This window comes from Mytilus edulis, chromosome 2 (assembly GCF_963676685.1).
Source record: "Mytilus edulis chromosome 2, xbMytEdul2.2, whole genome shotgun sequence".
In the NCBI taxonomy this organism is placed as follows: Eukaryota; Metazoa; Mollusca; class Bivalvia; order Mytilida; family Mytilidae; genus Mytilus; species Mytilus edulis.
This window is the reverse complement of record NC_092345.1, coordinates 98,407,058-98,425,457: the sequence shown is the minus strand read 5'-3', so window position 1 is coordinate 98,425,457 and position 18,400 is coordinate 98,407,058. Positions and strand designations below refer to the sequence as shown.

The 18,400-nt window shown below is 31.8% G+C and overlaps 1 protein-coding gene across 3 annotated transcripts in view; it reads left to right on the top strand.

Moving 5' to 3' along the window:
• LOC139513645 (uncharacterized) overlaps positions 1-18,400 on the top strand; it is a 250,764-nt gene that overhangs the window by 13,561 nt on the left and 218,803 nt on the right. For 2 of the 3 annotated variants that reach the window (XM_071302316.1, XM_071302317.1), the window contains exons 8-10: positions 351-715; positions 1,175-1,316; positions 9,279-10,798. In XM_071302316.1, coding sequence (XP_071158417.1) covers positions 351-715; positions 1,175-1,316; positions 9,279-9,574 — 803 coding nt within the window. In that variant the 3' untranslated portion in view covers positions 9,575-10,798. Of the gene's footprint in view, positions 1-350; positions 716-1,174; positions 1,509-9,278; positions 10,799-18,400 lie in introns of those variants that run through there. The other variant, XR_011662490.1, reaches the window with a different exon arrangement.

Sequence of the window (18,400 nt, the reverse complement as noted above, 5' to 3'; positions counted from 1 at the left end):
AAAATCAGCATCAGTTATTATTGAATCCATGACAACTCTTCCCACTTTCTACACCACTCTTGGTTTACAACTTACCCCACTTATGAAAAAGAGTAAAAAGCCTGTTGAGTCTTCATCTGCCAACTCGCCCTGGTGAATACAATGTATAGAAATTTCTCCACTTATGGAAAAGGGTTAAATTTAAAGGGATTTTACCCATTTTCATAAGTGGGGTGAGTTGTATTGATACCTTATTGTTCATCATATTTTTGGGGGGAAATTTCATGATTTGTTTTATTTGAAATATTTTACTACCTAATTTAATTTGTATGATTTTTATTCAGTTAATTTTTTTCAAATATCTATTTCAGCTGAGAATATCTGCATTCTTAAGAAAGAGAGTGACATCTGCCTTAAAATAACAGATTTTGGATCCGCCAAGAAAGTGACAGAACCACCAGACTTCATGGGGTGTACAGTGGAGTACCTATCTCCAGAACTAGGGATCCAGTTAATCGCCTCTAAGTACCAGTCAGGAGTAATGAATCTATTTAACTATGATCCAGCAGATTTTATTATATCTACCAAGTCAGATATTTTCTCCTTGGCATTGTCAATTATGTTCATCTACAGAAGGGGACATGTGGTTATCTCCCTTTTCAACAATGGGAAGATGTCTTACAATGGCCTGGATGCTGGCACCATTAATAAACTCAGACAGACCATACTTGTTTCTGTAAGTCTTATACTAGTGTTATTAGAATTACCTGCTTTATTTTGTTTAAAATTTGATCTCAATAAAGATTTTTTTGGCAGAAGTGACTGTATCCCTCAACTCATGCTGCAGCATTTTTGTCTATATTCCACAACATGGTTCCTAAAAACTTAGACAAACAGTACTATATTTTGTGTGCAAACACATCTTAGAAAACTGCCAACATGCCATATAATGAAGGTAACAGACCTGTATATCAGGGTTGGATTACTCGGTATTGTTTTATTTGTCTTAAAAGTTTTATTTATTGCATCATTTGAATTTTCTTTGACCAGTTTTTCCATCTTCCTTCCCTTCTCCTTATTTAGTTATTGTAATGTCATCTTTCATACTATGGTTTCAGATGATAAATAGAAATGGTAGTTGGTTAGTTACAAAACAGCAGTAATTTGAATAATATAAATTTTATTTTCATTTCAGTTGGCAAAGAACCCGTCACTAGTTAAGACTTGTTTGATACCTGATGCTTGCTGTAGTGAAATGAAATGTATCCTTAAAGATATGGTGGAAGAAATCCCTCATCAAAGACCTACAGCTACACAACTTAAAAACACAATGGATGGTAAGTCATGTAGTTAATAGGTTTATTTCCTGTCTCATTGATAATTACCCCACAACTTATTCAGATGAATAAAAAAAAAATCATGGCTATAGATTTATTCAAACATGATATAGAAAGCAAGAAAATAGTTATTTATAAACAACCATGTTTTATGATACTGTACACACTATTATTATTGTTTCTTAAGTTTGAGTATTCTGTTTGATCTTCACTTTATGATTAAATTTATGTTGGATGTTGGATTTTGACATTTTAATACAATCCATAAGTACTTTGGTTTCCTTATTATTGTTAGTAAATAAGTCTCCTTACAAATCTTTAGAAATGTTATGCTTCATTGATTATTCATGGTTCACTTGTACCAACCAATTCCCATCTTCGCTAGCTAAGGGTTAGGATTAACTTCCTCTCTCTCCACCCTTGACAGATTAAACCAACATTTGTGATAACAATGTTGCGCCATTTACTGGTAGATTAAAGTCACACCTATTCCGAATACATTATTCTTGACCAATAGTAGCACTTTAACTCTTGAATTTGGAGGTAAAAACATGGTAGCATCTAGATTCCACACATTTGGGAAAGCAGGTTGACATTTATGCATTTGTGCAAGAAACATACATTAAAACTTCTATTAGTCGATTTAAAACATTCAAATTGTCACTAAATATAGTTGTATGTTTAAGGATGTAAAGACTTGTTGCAAAATAAGCACTCTGCAATTGTTTACATACACTTTCTACATTTACATGTGATCATGTTATCAGCGCTTTTTAATTGGATGCAACGAGTTTTGACTGCAACCAATGAAAATCATTACCTTGTGTCTCTGAAATTCTATCTCAATCAGCCAAGGGTGGAGAGGAGGGAAGTGAATCATAACCCTTGACTAGCGAAGATGACCAATTCCATGAAAATTGGTATCTTGGGACAATTAATGAATCAGCAGTATTAAATACCGTAGATACTCGCTTATAAGTCGGAAGTTTGGGAGTAAAATTCAGAATCCAGAGAGGGGTACCGACTTATAAGCGAGATCCCGAGACCAGAGGAAAAATCCAAGCTCGAGAAAAGTGGTCAGGAGTGAATTTCCTGGTCAAAACTACGTTGGTGATTGCCAAACCTACATAATTCCTTGAATAAAAAGTTTTTGTTGAAAATAAATGACTACAATACTGTCTTTGTGTTTTATTTGTACTTTGTTAACTTTTTTTCTGTCAATTTGTGTTAATTTCCGACTGTTTCCGGTTTGTGTATTGATTTTCATGGTCAAATGGTTTGTGCATAAACCCAAAAGAAAGAGCCAAGAACCAAAAATGAAAACGAGATAACAATGTACCAACTATGTAAAAGGATGTATTCAGCGGAGTTATATATTGTGTCATTATTGTGATATCATGAAATCAATTCAATACTTATAAATCATATAACAATAATCAAAAATAATTTTAAGATTCATTCCCAAGATCAAAATAATATTCATTAAAATGTCAGGTAAACACAAAGATTACAAAATTGATTGGCAAGCCAATATAATCCATTGATAACCCCTAATTAAGAGACAAAGAGTTGTATTCACTAAAGGTGTGAAAAATATCAGTGATAGGTGAACAGATGACACTAATGAGTTGGAAGTTATTTTAATATAAAGTTGATTAGCTTCACTTATTTTTTTTAATCCTTTAATCATCACAATATAATAAGAATTATGAAGTGTACATGTTCTTTTATACACTGAGTTATGTGTGCTGTGAAAAATATTGATTGACTTTAATTTTTTTCAGGTTCATATTGGTTTATGTTCGCTTTTCTCAAACAATTGGTTGTTAGTCATACCCTACAAAATCATTGATGCATTAGGCCCAAGACCACAATTAATGACCCCGCTTTTCGTTGTTCACGAATATAGTTCCCCTTAATTATAGTGTATTTTTTCTTTATTTTTTTTCTTTGCCTTTTTCATTCATTTGTTAGTTTTTATGGGGTGGAAATGAAAGAAGAGAGGTGAAATAACTTTTTGTTGAAGGTATTTTAACTGATTTTAATATGGAAAGAGTGATTAGGTCAAGTGCAAAAAGGTAATATTTTCAGTTTTCGGAACATCTCTTGACTTGTCCATAGGGGTATGGATGTGTATTGGCTAAAATTGTAAGTTACATCAGAGCAATCTTTCTGAATTTTGGATATGTTTTTGGACTAGTAATATACATTACACACACAAAAAATTTGACAAAAAGATTAGGTCCATTTTTTTTAATGAGACAAAAAGTTATAAAGAACTAATAGAGGAATTAATTGTGGTCTGTGGCCTAAGAGGCGCATTTCAGCAAATTTTGAATTTATACTTTGACAACTTCTCTGAATGATCTATTGGTATTGATTTGTCAAACTATATGAGAAGAAATGATTTCCACTTTTATTTGATAGAAATTTGTAAAAAAAGTCACTTTTCAGCTAATATGCCCAAAAAGTAGCTTTTTCACTTTTTTCCACATTTTTGCAAAATCAGCATCCTTATTTTTTCTCTGACAATTTTTTTCTGATACCTATTTGTGTTTGTGGTATTTATTTCATGTGTTTTACTCATTTGTGAACTCTGAACACAAGGAAAAGTGGATAAAAGCATAAAAAGAGTATAAAATGTGCTGTTTTGATAGTCTAGGTCTAGCGGTCCGTACGAAGCAAGTGAAATATGAAGTTCTATGCACTTTAAAATTGTATTTCTTTAAACAGATTGCACTGAATCTATATGAAAAGCACTTATTGCAGGTTGTTTAAACTTGTCTGTTTCACAGAATACCTTTATTTTCTTCTGCTGGATGGCTGGTGGTTAAAATATTGGCATTTTAAGACTGAAATTCCATGCAGGTTTTAAACAGTAAATTGAAAAAACTTTGCATCAGACCATACTTTCTACATATACAATTAAAAGCAACAGTCTTGTTACATCCAGGCTTCAAATTTGATCATATCTCAGCAAGGATTTTGGCAAAAAGAAGCATATTTCCATCTCCAATATCATTTATATGCAATTAAATATGGAAATATAGGGAACGGCCTAAATTGACAACTTGTTATTTTAAGCTTGACATTGCTTAATACCATGTAAAACTCATGTGTTATGCTTTTTGAAACTTATATTTACATGAAAAGAACATTTATGATATGTTAAATGTTTTGTTTTAACTTAACAACTTCAAAAAATTGTTGTTAGTGGAAAATATTGCATTTCATATAAGGCCTCGCTTCATTTGAAAACCTCTATTTTTTGGCATAGGCACATATAAAATTACTTTTTGTCAAATTTTTATAAGTCTCATACATTAAGTATGCTATCATTTACTTTGAATATATAATATCTTACACATTGAGACATAAAAAAGTGCAATTTGGTGTTTTGGGGAAATTTTTGAAGCCAAAATTTGAAAGTTGAAATTTTTCTATTTCAACGTCTCAATTCAGCAACTAAAGTTGAGATATAAAAAATGCCACATTTTCTATAATATATATCATATGGCTTTTAAACTTTGTAAACTGACTTATAATACACTAAGCTTAAATCATGCCAAGTTTTATTGGAATTGGTCAAGTTTTTGGCCCCTAATAGGCCCAAGACCACAATTAATGACCCCGCTTTTCGTTGTTCACGAATATAGTTCCCCTTAATTATAGTGTATTTTTTCTTTATTTTTTTTCTTTGCCTTTTTCATTCATTTGTTAGTTTTTATGGGGTGGAAATGAAAGAAGAGAGGTGAAATAACTTTTTGTTGAAGGTATTTTAACTGATTTTAATATGGAAAGAGTGATTAGGTCAAGTGCAAAAAGGTAATATTTTCAGTTTTCGGAACATCTCTTGACTTGTCCATAGGGGTATGGATGTGTATTGGCTAAAATTGTAAGTTACATCAGAGCAATCTTTCTGAATTTTGGATATGTTTTTGGACTAGTAATATACATTACACACACAAAAAATTTGACAAAAAGATTAGGTCCATTTTTTTTAATGAGACAAAAAGTTATAAAGAACTAATAGAGGAATTAATTGTGGTCTGTGGCCTAAGAGGCGCATTTCAGCAAATTTTGAATTTATACTTTGACAACTTCTCTGAATGATCTATTGGTATTGATTTGTCAAACTATATGAGAAGAAATGATTTCCACTTTTATTTGATAGAAATTTGTAAAAAAAGTCACTTTTCAGCTAATATGCCCAAAAAGTAGCTTTTTCACTTTTTTCCACATTTTTGCAAAATCAGCATCCTTATTTTTTCTCTGACAATTTTTTTCTGATACCTATTTGTGTTTGTGGTATTTATTTCATGTGTTTTACTCATTTGTGAACTCTGAACACAAGGAAAAGTGGATAAAAGCATAAAAAGAGTATAAAATGTGCTGTTTTGATAGTCTAGGTCTAGCGGTCCGTACGAAGCAAGTGAAATATGAAGTTCTATGCACTTTAAAATTGTATTTCTTTAAACAGATTGCACTGAATCTATATGAAAAGCACTTATTGCAGGTTGTTTAAACTTGTCTGTTTCACAGAATACCTTTATTTTCTTCTGCTGGATGGCTGGTGGTTAAAATATTGGCATTTTAAGACTGAAATTCCATGCAGGTTTTAAACAGTAAATTGAAAAAACTTTGCATCAGACCATACTTTCTACATATACAATTAAAAGCAACAGTCTTGTTACATCCAGGCTTCAAATTTGATCATATCTCAGCAAGGATTTTGGCAAAAAGAAGCATATTTCCATCTCCAATATCATTTATATGCAATTAAATATGGAAATATAGGGAACGGCCTAAATTGACAACTTGTTATTTTAAGCTTGACATTGCTTAATACCATGTAAAACTCATGTGTTATGCTTTTTGAAACTTATATTTACATGAAAAGAACATTTATGATATGTTAAATGTTTTGTTTTAACTTAACAACTTCAAAAAATTGTTGTTAGTGGAAAATATTGCATTTCATATAAGGCCTCGCTTCATTTGAAAACCTCTATTTTTTGGCATAGGCACATATAAAATTACTTTTTGTCAAATTTTTATAAGTCTCATACATTAAGTATGCTATCATTTACTTTGAATATATAATATCTTACACATTGAGACATAAAAAAGTGCAATTTGGTGTTTTGGGGAAATTTTTGAAGCCAAAATTTGAAAGTTGAAATTTTTCTATTTCAACGTCTCAATTCAGCAACTAAAGTTGAGATATAAAAAATGCCACATTTTCTATAATATATATCATATGGCTTTTAAACTTTGTAAACTGACTTATAATACACTAAGCTTAAATCATGCCAAGTTTTATTGGAATTGGTCAAGTTTTTGGCCCCTAATAGGCCCAAGACCACAATTAATGACCCCGCTTTTCGTTGTTCACGAATATAGTTCCCCTTAATTATAGTGTATTTTTTCTTTATTTTTTTTCTTTGCCTTTTTCATTCATTTGTTAGTTTTTATGGGGTGGAAATGAAAGAAGAGAGGTGAAATAACTTTTTGTTGAAGGTATTTTAACTGATTTTAATATGGAAAGAGTGATTAGGTCAAGTGCAAAAAGGTAATATTTTCAGTTTTCGGAACATCTCTTGACTTGTCCATAGGGGTATGGATGTGTATTGGCTAAAATTGTAAGTTACATCAGAGCAATCTTTCTGAATTTTGGATATGTTTTTGGACTAGTAATATACATTACACACACAAAAAATTTGACAAAAAGATTAGGTCCATTTTTTTTAATGAGACAAAAAGTTATAAAGAACTAATAGAGGAATTAATTGTGGTCTGTGGCCTAAGAGGCGCATTTCAGCAAATTTTGAATTTATACTTTGACAACTTCTCTGAATGATCTATTGGTATTGATTTGTCAAACTATATGAGAAGAAATGATTTCCACTTTTATTTGATAGAAATTTGTAAAAAAAGTCACTTTTCAGCTAATATGCCCAAAAAGTAGCTTTTTCACTTTTTTCCACATTTTTGCAAAATCAGCATCCTTATTTTTTCTCTGACAATTTTTTTCTGATACCTATTTGTGTTTGTGGTATTTATTTCATGTGTTTTACTCATTTGTGAACTCTGAACACAAGGAAAAGTGGATAAAAGCATAAAAAGAGTATAAAATGTGCTGTTTTGATAGTCTAGGTCTAGCGGTCCGTACGAAGCAAGTGAAATATGAAGTTCTATGCACTTTAAAATTGTATTTCTTTAAACAGATTGCACTGAATCTATATGAAAAGCACTTATTGCAGGTTGTTTAAACTTGTCTGTTTCACAGAATACCTTTATTTTCTTCTGCTGGATGGCTGGTGGTTAAAATATTGGCATTTTAAGACTGAAATTCCATGCAGGTTTTAAACAGTAAATTGAAAAAACTTTGCATCAGACCATACTTTCTACATATACAATTAAAAGCAACAGTCTTGTTACATCCAGGCTTCAAATTTGATCATATCTCAGCAAGGATTTTGGCAAAAAGAAGCATATTTCCATCTCCAATATCATTTATATGCAATTAAATATGGAAATATAGGGAACGGCCTAAATTGACAACTTGTTATTTTAAGCTTGACATTGCTTAATACCATGTAAAACTCATGTGTTATGCTTTTTGAAACTTATATTTACATGAAAAGAACATTTATGATATGTTAAATGTTTTGTTTTAACTTAACAACTTCAAAAAATTGTTGTTAGTGGAAAATATTGCATTTCATATAAGGCCTCGCTTCATTTGAAAACCTCTATTTTTTGGCATAGGCACATATAAAATTACTTTTTGTCAAATTTTTATAAGTCTCATACATTAAGTATGCTATCATTTACTTTGAATATATAATATCTTACACATTGAGACATAAAAAAGTGCAATTTGGTGTTTTGGGGAAATTTTTGAAGCCAAAATTTGAAAGTTGAAATTTTTCTATTTCAACGTCTCAATTCAGCAACTAAAGTTGAGATATAAAAAATGCCACATTTTCTATAATATATATCATATGGCTTTTAAACTTTGTAAACTGACTTATAATACACTAAGCTTAAATCATGCCAAGTTTTATTGGAATTGGTCAAGTTTTTGGCCCCTAATAGGCCCAAGACCACAATTAATGACCCCGCTTTTCGTTGTTCACGAATATAGTTCCCCTTAATTATAGTGTATTTTTTCTTTATTTTTTTTCTTTGCCTTTTTCATTCATTTGTTAGTTTTTATGGGGTGGAAATGAAAGAAGAGAGGTGAAATAACTTTTTGTTGAAGGTATTTTAACTGATTTTAATATGGAAAGAGTGATTAGGTCAAGTGCAAAAAGGTAATATTTTCAGTTTTCGGAACATCTCTTGACTTGTCCATAGGGGTATGGATGTGTATTGGCTAAAATTGTAAGTTACATCAGAGCAATCTTTCTGAATTTTGGATATGTTTTTGGACTAGTAATATACATTACACACACAAAAAATTTGACAAAAAGATTAGGTCCATTTTTTTTAATGAGACAAAAAGTTATAAAGAACTAATAGAGGAATTAATTGTGGTCTGTGGCCATTACGTAAACAACACATGGCTAATCTGAAATCAAACAGTGAACAAAACAACAGGAATAAATACATCTTTATTATTAACAGCTATATAAATTATCATAATCAACATCAACTAAATTCAAACCAAACAAACATTCATTCAGAAAATGAATATAATTCCTGGATTTGCATTGGTTTTAACGGCGTTCAGTAACTGTCAGCTGCAAAAAAAATGTCCAAATTTTGTCTGACTTATACGAGGGTCAAGACTAAATCCTCAGAATTTGGAGCTGAAAAGGGCATCCGACTTATAGTCGGATCGACTAATAGGCGAGTAGCTACGGTAGTCCATAGTTGATTATAACATGATTTCTGCTGTTGAATCAGCTCGACTAGAGGAACATAATTACTGAATTGAATGCTTTCTAATTTCAGACGTACTTAACAGGAAGAAGACACCAACAGTCATGCCATTTTTCATTAGTTCAGGATCGTTTAATGAAGACAAACATATGAATCTCACAAGACAACTTAGTTCTAAGAGTGCAGCAGGACAGAATACCAGTTACACAGGAGCTATGAGAGGAAACAGCATGACTTTCAAACGGAGAATATCCCGAGATCACAGTTCTCTCCCTTATGGCTATTCTACACCACAGAAAATGGAGACCAATGATGTAGAAGTTTTACCCTATCTTCAGGAAGTGGTTCCCAAGTTTACACAGATGTGAATGAAATGATTTATCACAAGATGATGGATTTTTTAAAAAGTAAATAGGCATAAATATTCTTTACAAACAATTAAATAGTTAAAAATTTAGAAAAAAATTATAAAAGTATAAACAAAGCAATTTTATAATAAAACAATAAAAAAAGAATAGGAATTATGAAGTTATTTTAAATTTTATGTAATGTTGTACAGGATGTTGTAAAATTTCAAACTTGACAAGAGTTTTGTTTTGGAAGGATGGAGTCTAGCTGGTACTAGACCTGCTTTTGCCTTTAGGTTAGGTTAAAATAAATATTGTATTTAAATTTTAAATCTTTTTATTGTTTAAGAAATTTGTCATCTTGTAATTAAAGATACAGAGACAATCACATTGGAAAAGTATATTATGTTAGTTTGCTAGTGGAAATATTATGTGACACAGAACTGAATATGTAGAATTGTAAAAACAGATTTATATCATTTTCATACTTTCTTTTTATACCATTTTCATAGTTTCAGCAACACCAAGTTTGGAGACATACAGTTACTTACTTCTGTAAGTCTTGACCTGTGCTTGCTTTGAGATAATGAATATTGGTTTATATATATATATATATACCATCATTTTTTGTAGTCATACGAAAGCCCATTCAAAAATCTCAAATAGTTACAAGTTTTAGACTTTACAAATTTAACAATTCAGCTTCTTATTTGAAATTGAGAATAAGAGTCAAAATGCTATAAAAATAGCAGAAAATAAAGAGAACAGAATTTGTTTAAATTGTGATTTTTGAATAGTTTTCCTTTAATAATCTTGCTATCACTATGTCAATATGTCATGTTGTTATTCATACATTTTCTTTTTCTTTGGCCTCACAGTATCATGTTTAAATTTTACTATTATACTGTATTGAACATTTTAAGATAATCACAAAATTCAGTATTTTAATGCAAACTTTTAAGAAATTTTATGCAACTGTCATACAAGTGAGAGGTTTAACTAACTATAAATCCAGATTTAATCCACCATTTTCTTCTTAAGAAAATGCCTGTACCAAGTCAGGAATATGACAGATGTTATCCATTTGTTTTTTTGAGATTTTACTTTTTTCTAAGACATGTATGTATTTCCAACAACAAAACATTAACAGGTAACTAGAGGGATCAAGAACTTTAGACCAATAAATTGTACCTTAATATTTGTTTCCGTGCAATTATATTTCATCAATAAAAATCATCACATCCAGACTTTTTTTATCTCATATATATTACTATTACAGGAAGTACTTCTATTACGAAACATTAGCACTTGGTCGTTCATATGGACAGTTACAGATCTAGAACACCTTCCCAACTTAGAAACTAGCAACTTTACAAGATTTAACACTAACACTTAACCTGGAACAATTGAAAGTCACATTCAGACAACCAAAAGCAATGCTCTATATTAAAAATGTTCTCAAATCAAATAGAATTAATTACAAAATCTCGGCATAAAATCATGCAGGGATCTCCATGGATGAAAATTGAACCCTGGAGGAACTTTCACCATTACAAACCGTGTATACGCTGTACAGTGTAGCGCGATCGGAAGTATTTTATCCCTCCATACAAGGAATGGTGAACATGCTAATTCATTGCTTATTGAAATTATATTTATTTGAATTTTCATTATAGAATTAGAAGTGTCAATATGTTCATTTATTGCCGTTTTTAACCATTCAAATACCAAGTCTTCATGGTCCCCCCTAAGTCGAGAATGATCAAAAGCTGTCATGAAGGTCCCCATGTAGATCTCTTGTATTTTTAGCTCACCTGGCCCAAAGGACCAAGTGAGCTTTTCCCATCACTTGGCGTCCGGCGTCGTTAACTTTTACAAAAATCTTCTCCTCTGAAACTACTGGGCCAAATTACACCAAACTTGGCCAAAATCATCATTGGGGTATCTAGTTTAAAAAATGTGTCCGGTGACCCGGCCAACCATCCAAGATGGCCGCCATGGCTAAAAATAGAACATAGGGGTAAAATGCAGTTTTTGGCTTATAACTCAAAAACCAAAGCATTTAGAGCAAATCTGACATGGGGTAAACTTGTGTAACAGTTCAAGATCTATTTGCCCTGAAATTTTCAGATAAATTGGATAACCTGTTGTTGGATTGCTGCCCCTGAATTAGTAATTTTAAGGAAATTTTGCTGTTTTTGGTTATTATCTTGAATATTATTATAGATGTTCAGCAAAGTAATATTTACAAATAAGTCAACATGACCGAAATGGTCAGTTGACCCCTTTAGGAGTTATTGCCCTTTATAGTCAATTTTTAACCATTTTTCGTAAATCTTAGTAATCTTTTACAAAAATCTTCTCCTCTGAAACTACTTGGCCAAATCAATCCAAACTTGGCCACAACCATCTTTGGGGTATGTAGTTTGAAAAATGTGTCCAGTGACCCAGCCATCCAATCAAGATGGCTGCCATGGCTAAAAATAGAACCTTGGGTAAAATGCAGTTTTTGGCTTATAACTCAAAAACCAAAGCATTTAGAGTAAATCTGACATGAGGTAAATTTGTTTATCAGGTCAAGATCTACCTGCCCTGAAATTTTCAGATGAATTGGACAACCCGGTTTTGGGTTGCTGCCCCAGAATAAGTAATTTTAATGAAATTTTGCTGTTTTTGGTTATTATCTTGAATATTATTATAGATAGAGATAAACTGTAAACAGCAATAATGTTCAGCAAAAAAAGATTCACAAATAAGTCAACATGCCCGAAATGGTCAGTTGACCCCTTTAGGAGTTATTGCCCTTAATAGTCAATTTTTAACCATTTTTCGTAAATCTTAGTAATCTTAGTAATCTTCTCCTCTGAAACTACTTGGACAAATTACACCAAACTTGGCCAAAATCATCATTGGGGTATCTTGTTTAAAAAATGTGTCCGGTGACCCGGCCAACCAATGGCCGCCATGGCTAAAAATAGAACATAGGGGTAAAATGCAGTTTTGGGCTTATAACTCAAAAACCAAAGCATTTAGAGCAAATCTGACAAGGGGTAAAATTGTGTAACAAGTCAAGATCTATCTGCCCTGAAATTTTCAGATAAATCGGATAACCTGTTGTTGGGTTGCTGCCCCTGAATTAGTGATTTTAAGGAAATTTTGCTGTTTTTGGTTATTATCTTGAATATTGTTATAGATAGAGATAAACTGTAAACAGCAATAATGTTCAGCTAAGTAAGATCTAGAAATAAGTCAACATGACCAAAATCGTCAGTTGACCCCTTAAGGAGTTGTTGCCCATTTTATTCAATTTTTAACAATTTTCACTAATTTGGTAAATTTTTGTAAATTTTTACAAAATATTTTTCACTGTATCTAAAGGTCCAGGTTTATTATAGATAGAGAAAATTCTAAGTACCAAGAATGTTCAGTAAAGTAAGATCTACAAACACATCACTATCAGCAAAACACAATTTTGTCATGAATCCATCTGTGTCCTTTGTTTATTATGCACATAGACCAAGGTGAGCGATACAGGCTCTTTAGAGCCTCTAGTTGGTAATTGTTATGGGGGTCAAAATCATATGATGTGGAAGCTTATTTTTCATGGACACTGTCAAATTCAGAACCCATTACCGGTATGGCTGATTTGCAGCAACAACAAAACGATTCGTACGGGTTATGTAAAAGGTTAAAGAGATTTGTAAAGCAAATGAAAAGGTTTTTAATGACTTTATCTGACAAATTGATGCTGTGCAACATGCATCTTTCGAGTCTGAATAGAAACCGGAAACGCGGATGTATCAATTTGATTGTAATATACGAAATGAATTCGGAATTACGATACGATATTTCTTTACAGGAAATATTTATAAGTTTTTACTTTTAAACTTTTAAAGTCATTTTAAATTATCGTTACAGCAGTACTCGAGTTATTTGTGATGAAATAATATTTACTGTTTTGCGTCTTATTTTGTACTTCTTAAAAAAGGGGGATGCTGATTGCGTAAGTCAAAATAAAGCACGTGTTCGACTTGTTAAACTGTTTTCTTTGTAACTGGATTATTAATTTATTTATTTAATCCAAATTATCATAATCATTTGCTGAAACTTAGTTGATTAATTCGACAAATGGATCGTCTATCCTCAGATAGTATTCTCCTGTCTGGTTTGTTGATCTACCTGTACAAGCTCAGATACAAGTGATTAGCGATCTTAATCCGGATATCCCTCAGTCGTTAGAACTGTGTTGGATTATAACACAAAAAGCCTGAGGGTTATGCAATTACATGCATTTGATTATAATTGATAAAAAAAAATGGCGTCGGGCTACAAAAAATGGTGAAGTTTTGAACGATGGCGGAAGACAATTTAACGATGGCGCAAGATAATTTAACGATGGAGCGAGTCATTTGACGATGGCGCAAGACATTTGAACGATGGCGGAGCGCCATCGTTAAACAGGCCATGGAGATCCATTTTAAATGGTAAATACTGGTATTTGTCATCATTGGCCACATTGATAAATTCACTTAATATGATAGTGTGCATATTTACTCTGGTAATACATGATCTTCCTTTCACAAAGCAAATATCTTTACTTCACAATGTATTATGATGAGCTTAAAGATAACTGACTGTATGCTGTCCTATACTTTAATATCAGCTGCTGTCCATTTAGAGTTAAAAAAAACTTACATGTTTAAGTTTTGCTTTTTTATTTTCAACATTTGCATTATAGAAAATACAAAAAAGTGAGACATAAATCTATGATAACAGTTTCTTGATTCAAACACGAAATAAGCAAATACTGTCATTTTCATTCTCAGTATTTCATTTTAAAACATTTTTAAACTGACTGAAATTAACATTTTTTCTATAATCGCCAGTTAGATCATTCCATAAAACAGCAGCTGTATATTTAAAAGAGTTCTTACCATTGGTCGAACCCTAGGTATATCTACAATATAAGAATATCTAAAATTATATTTAGAATCTTTTAATACAACTAAAGCATGTGAATATAATGGTGACCATTGGGGTTCAGTACCTAAAGAAGAAATAAACTTGTCAGTTATTTTAACTTTAACAATGAGAAAAACTTTATTTGGTGTATGGAATGATTGTAAGGTGTTTATGTATCACTGGCAGATACTAGAAGCAATAGGTCCACTATGTTTGGAAAATGTCAGTTATTTTAACTTTAACAATGAGAAAAACTTTATTTGGTGTATGGAATGATTGTAAGGTGTTTGTGTATCACTGGCAGATACTAGAAGCAATAGGTCCACTATGTTTGGAAAATGGTAAGTTAGACAATTCCGACTGGTATATTTCGTCTGACCTTGACCTCATTTTCGTGTTCGTAGGTTTGTCAATTTATCAGATACTCTATAGCAATCGGTCAATTATATTTGATGTTTGGAGCGATTGTCAGGTGTACATGTTTTTCTGGCAAGGTTTATATTACCTTGGCCCAATTTTCATGGTTCATTGGTCAATTATTAGATTTTGTCTTTTTCTCGGGCACTAAAAGCGGTTCAACCACCATAGTTGGTGATTGTAATGATTTTATGGTGTACATATCTGTCTGTATTTTGCATTTTATTTGGGGTAAATAACTACCTCAACCAGGTCAATCTTTCTTGTTTTATTCCATTGTTTATGAAAGAAAGGGGGTACCGATGTTCATTATACGAAAATCCAGAGATAAAATTGAGAATGGAAATGGAGAGGGTGTCAAAGAGACAACAACCCGACCAAAGAGCCGAAAACATCCAAAGGCCACAAACGGATCTTCAACACAGCAAGAAATGAGTATGACTTCCCTCCAAAATTTCAGAGGTTTATTTTTTCAAAAACAAGGACACGAACCTTGCATTTTTTCTGCCTTTTTAGTTTCGTTATATATGTACCATCAAAGCATAACAATAATTTAAAAAAGCTTGTAGTTTAAACAGAGCAGTGAGTATCCTCAAACTTGAATTCAGTTTGCTTCAGCTCTATTATACTGTGGACTACAATTATCTATTAGCTGTATTCAAATGTTTAAGTCAATTCCTTCCACATGACAGTCCTTCTAACAATCAAAACGAATATTGCAAGGTTGATCAGATTACATTAAAGAATTGTGTAACACTACAATACATGGAAACTTATTTCTGGGGAGAACCTTTGATCAACACGTAGTATGGTTACATGTCCGTGTCTGTTGAACATTAGATTATAAAGGAAAAATATGTATGAAAAAAACATAATGCAACGTATCATGATAGAAACATTCAGTGTGATTTTGGTAACTATTTCATTTAATAGGTTGCTTAACAATTTCTATTGTTTAAATTATAATAAAGGATCCTAGATGAACAGCATGTCATTCATTCACTGTATTATTTATATTTGTGCTATGTACTCTGTCAATATGCTTATATTTGTCATTTGCATTTTGAATATCTTTTTTTTTATATTCCATTTTGAATATCAATTCCGTTAAGAGCTCTACAAAGATCATAATATGTTAATTTGTACATATCATGCCCCACTCTAAATAAAATATACTTTTACTTAGTAGAAAGTTACAGATAGAAAACTTCATAAATAGAAAGAGATAAGTAACTTACTTATCTCTTTCTATTTATGAAGTATTATATCTGTCTATTTCTATTTTGAGAAACCAACAATCAATCAATCTATTTTGAGATCATGGGTACTGATTCTCAATTTACACATTACACTTCTCATAGAAAATTTTAAAGATGGACTAATTTGGATTAATTTGGACTAATTTATTTAGCAAAAGAAGTTATTACTTTGAAATCAGTATCTAATGTACCAACTTTTTTAGCTGTTCTTTAAGTGTTCCAAAATAGTATCACACTTTTACACAGATTTTGCTTATCTAACTCAATTAAAAAAAAGAAGGCTTTATATATACAATGTATTTGAATGTTGAATATTTTTACATATATTATGTATAATGGATGAATATCAGTATTCTATATTACAAGTAACACTAGTTTTTTACCGTGACATATATTTATAATTCTGTTAACTATTCTAAACCAACATTTCATCAGCATTGATAATACAATTGCAAAATATAATGGGGATGTGCCAAGTTTACATATCAAAGTTAGAGGACTTTTTTTTGTACATCTATAGATAAAGGCAACAGTGGTATACCGGTGTTCAAAGGTTAAACATCGATTGATTTAAAACACAAATCCAGGTAACAAACCAAAACCGAGGGAAACACATCAACGGAATGAGGAAAACAAAGGAACACCGAAGTGCAACAAAAGCAAACTCCAACACACATAGAAACGAACTATTTGATAACAACCGCCTTGTTCCTGACTTGGTACTACAGGACATTGTAATGTGTCAAAGCGACACGAATGGCCCCGTCTCAAAAAGTTGAAAAATCTGCAATTTCAATAACACATGATTGTAGTCTCACATATCAAAAATCAGCTCAAAATCTGGAGTCGTATAGAAAATGTCCGTATAGCTGTGATTTTCAACAATTTCCAAAGTTGTAAACCCTTAATTTTGGCAAAAATTAACGGAACGAAACTTAAACTTGATCTGTAACTAATCATGGTAAGCTTACATGTGATACCAAAAATCAGCCCAATATCTGAAAGCAAAAAGGTCCGTATAACTGAGATTTTCAAAAATTTATCAAAGTCCATAGTCCGTAATATCGGCAAAAATTAGCCGAGCGGAACAAAACTTAAAACTTGATCTGTAACTCATCTTGGTTAACTCACATGCCTAAAATATCACCCCAATATCTGAAAGCGTTTAGAAAATTTTTCCGTATAACTGTGATTTTCAACAATTTATCAAGTCCAAAGCCCATAATTTCGCGGTACGAAACTTAAACTTGATCAGGCGGTTAGAAAAAAACTCAGTATAATGGTTTGTTGCAGAATGGCGGAATGACGGAATTACGGATTTACGGAATGACGGAATGACGGAATTACGGACAAGGGTAAAACTATTTGGCACCGACAACTTCGTTGCGGGGTCATAAACGATGGTGGGTTGAAGCTGGTCTAATGGCATGCCAAACCTCTTGCATTATGACAATGTTAAATATCGCCAATACACTACGAGACAGAAATACAGCACAAACACACGTACATTCATAACAGAGAAACCCACACACAAATTATATAATAGTCGACACAACATGCAAACCACAGAACAACAACGAACATATTCCATCAACGATAAACACCTCAGGATATCAAAAACAGTGAAGCGTTACGTAACTAACATGCAATCTCGAACTCTATATAATTATTTAATGATATTCAATTAAACAATTTTCAAAACAATGATGGTAAGGAAAGGCAATTTTATTTTTATTTTGGACTACAAACGATAAGACATAACAGATTATCAAATCAAAACTATAACGGAAACATCAAAATTAAATCCATGAATGTTTGATGTTCAAAACACCGAGACACGTCGCACAGCAATGCAAATACTCATTTAAAACAGTTATATTCAGGCCTGAATATGTTAATAATGGTATTGAAAAGCAAGTTTATAATTATTTGGAAAACAAACGACACAACACATCATATTTCTTATGAAGAAAGATAAGAAGTTAGCAATATCCTTTAACTTTACTTTCCGCTATATAGATGATGTTCTCTCACTAAATAATACAAAATATGGTGACTATATATGTTGAACGCATCTATCCCGTTGAACTAGAGATAAAGGATATAGCAGATACAGTTAAGTCGGCCTCATATACTTACATCTAGAAATTGACAATGAGGGTCGGTTGAAAACAAACCTTTACGACAAAAGAGATTATTTCAGCTTCCC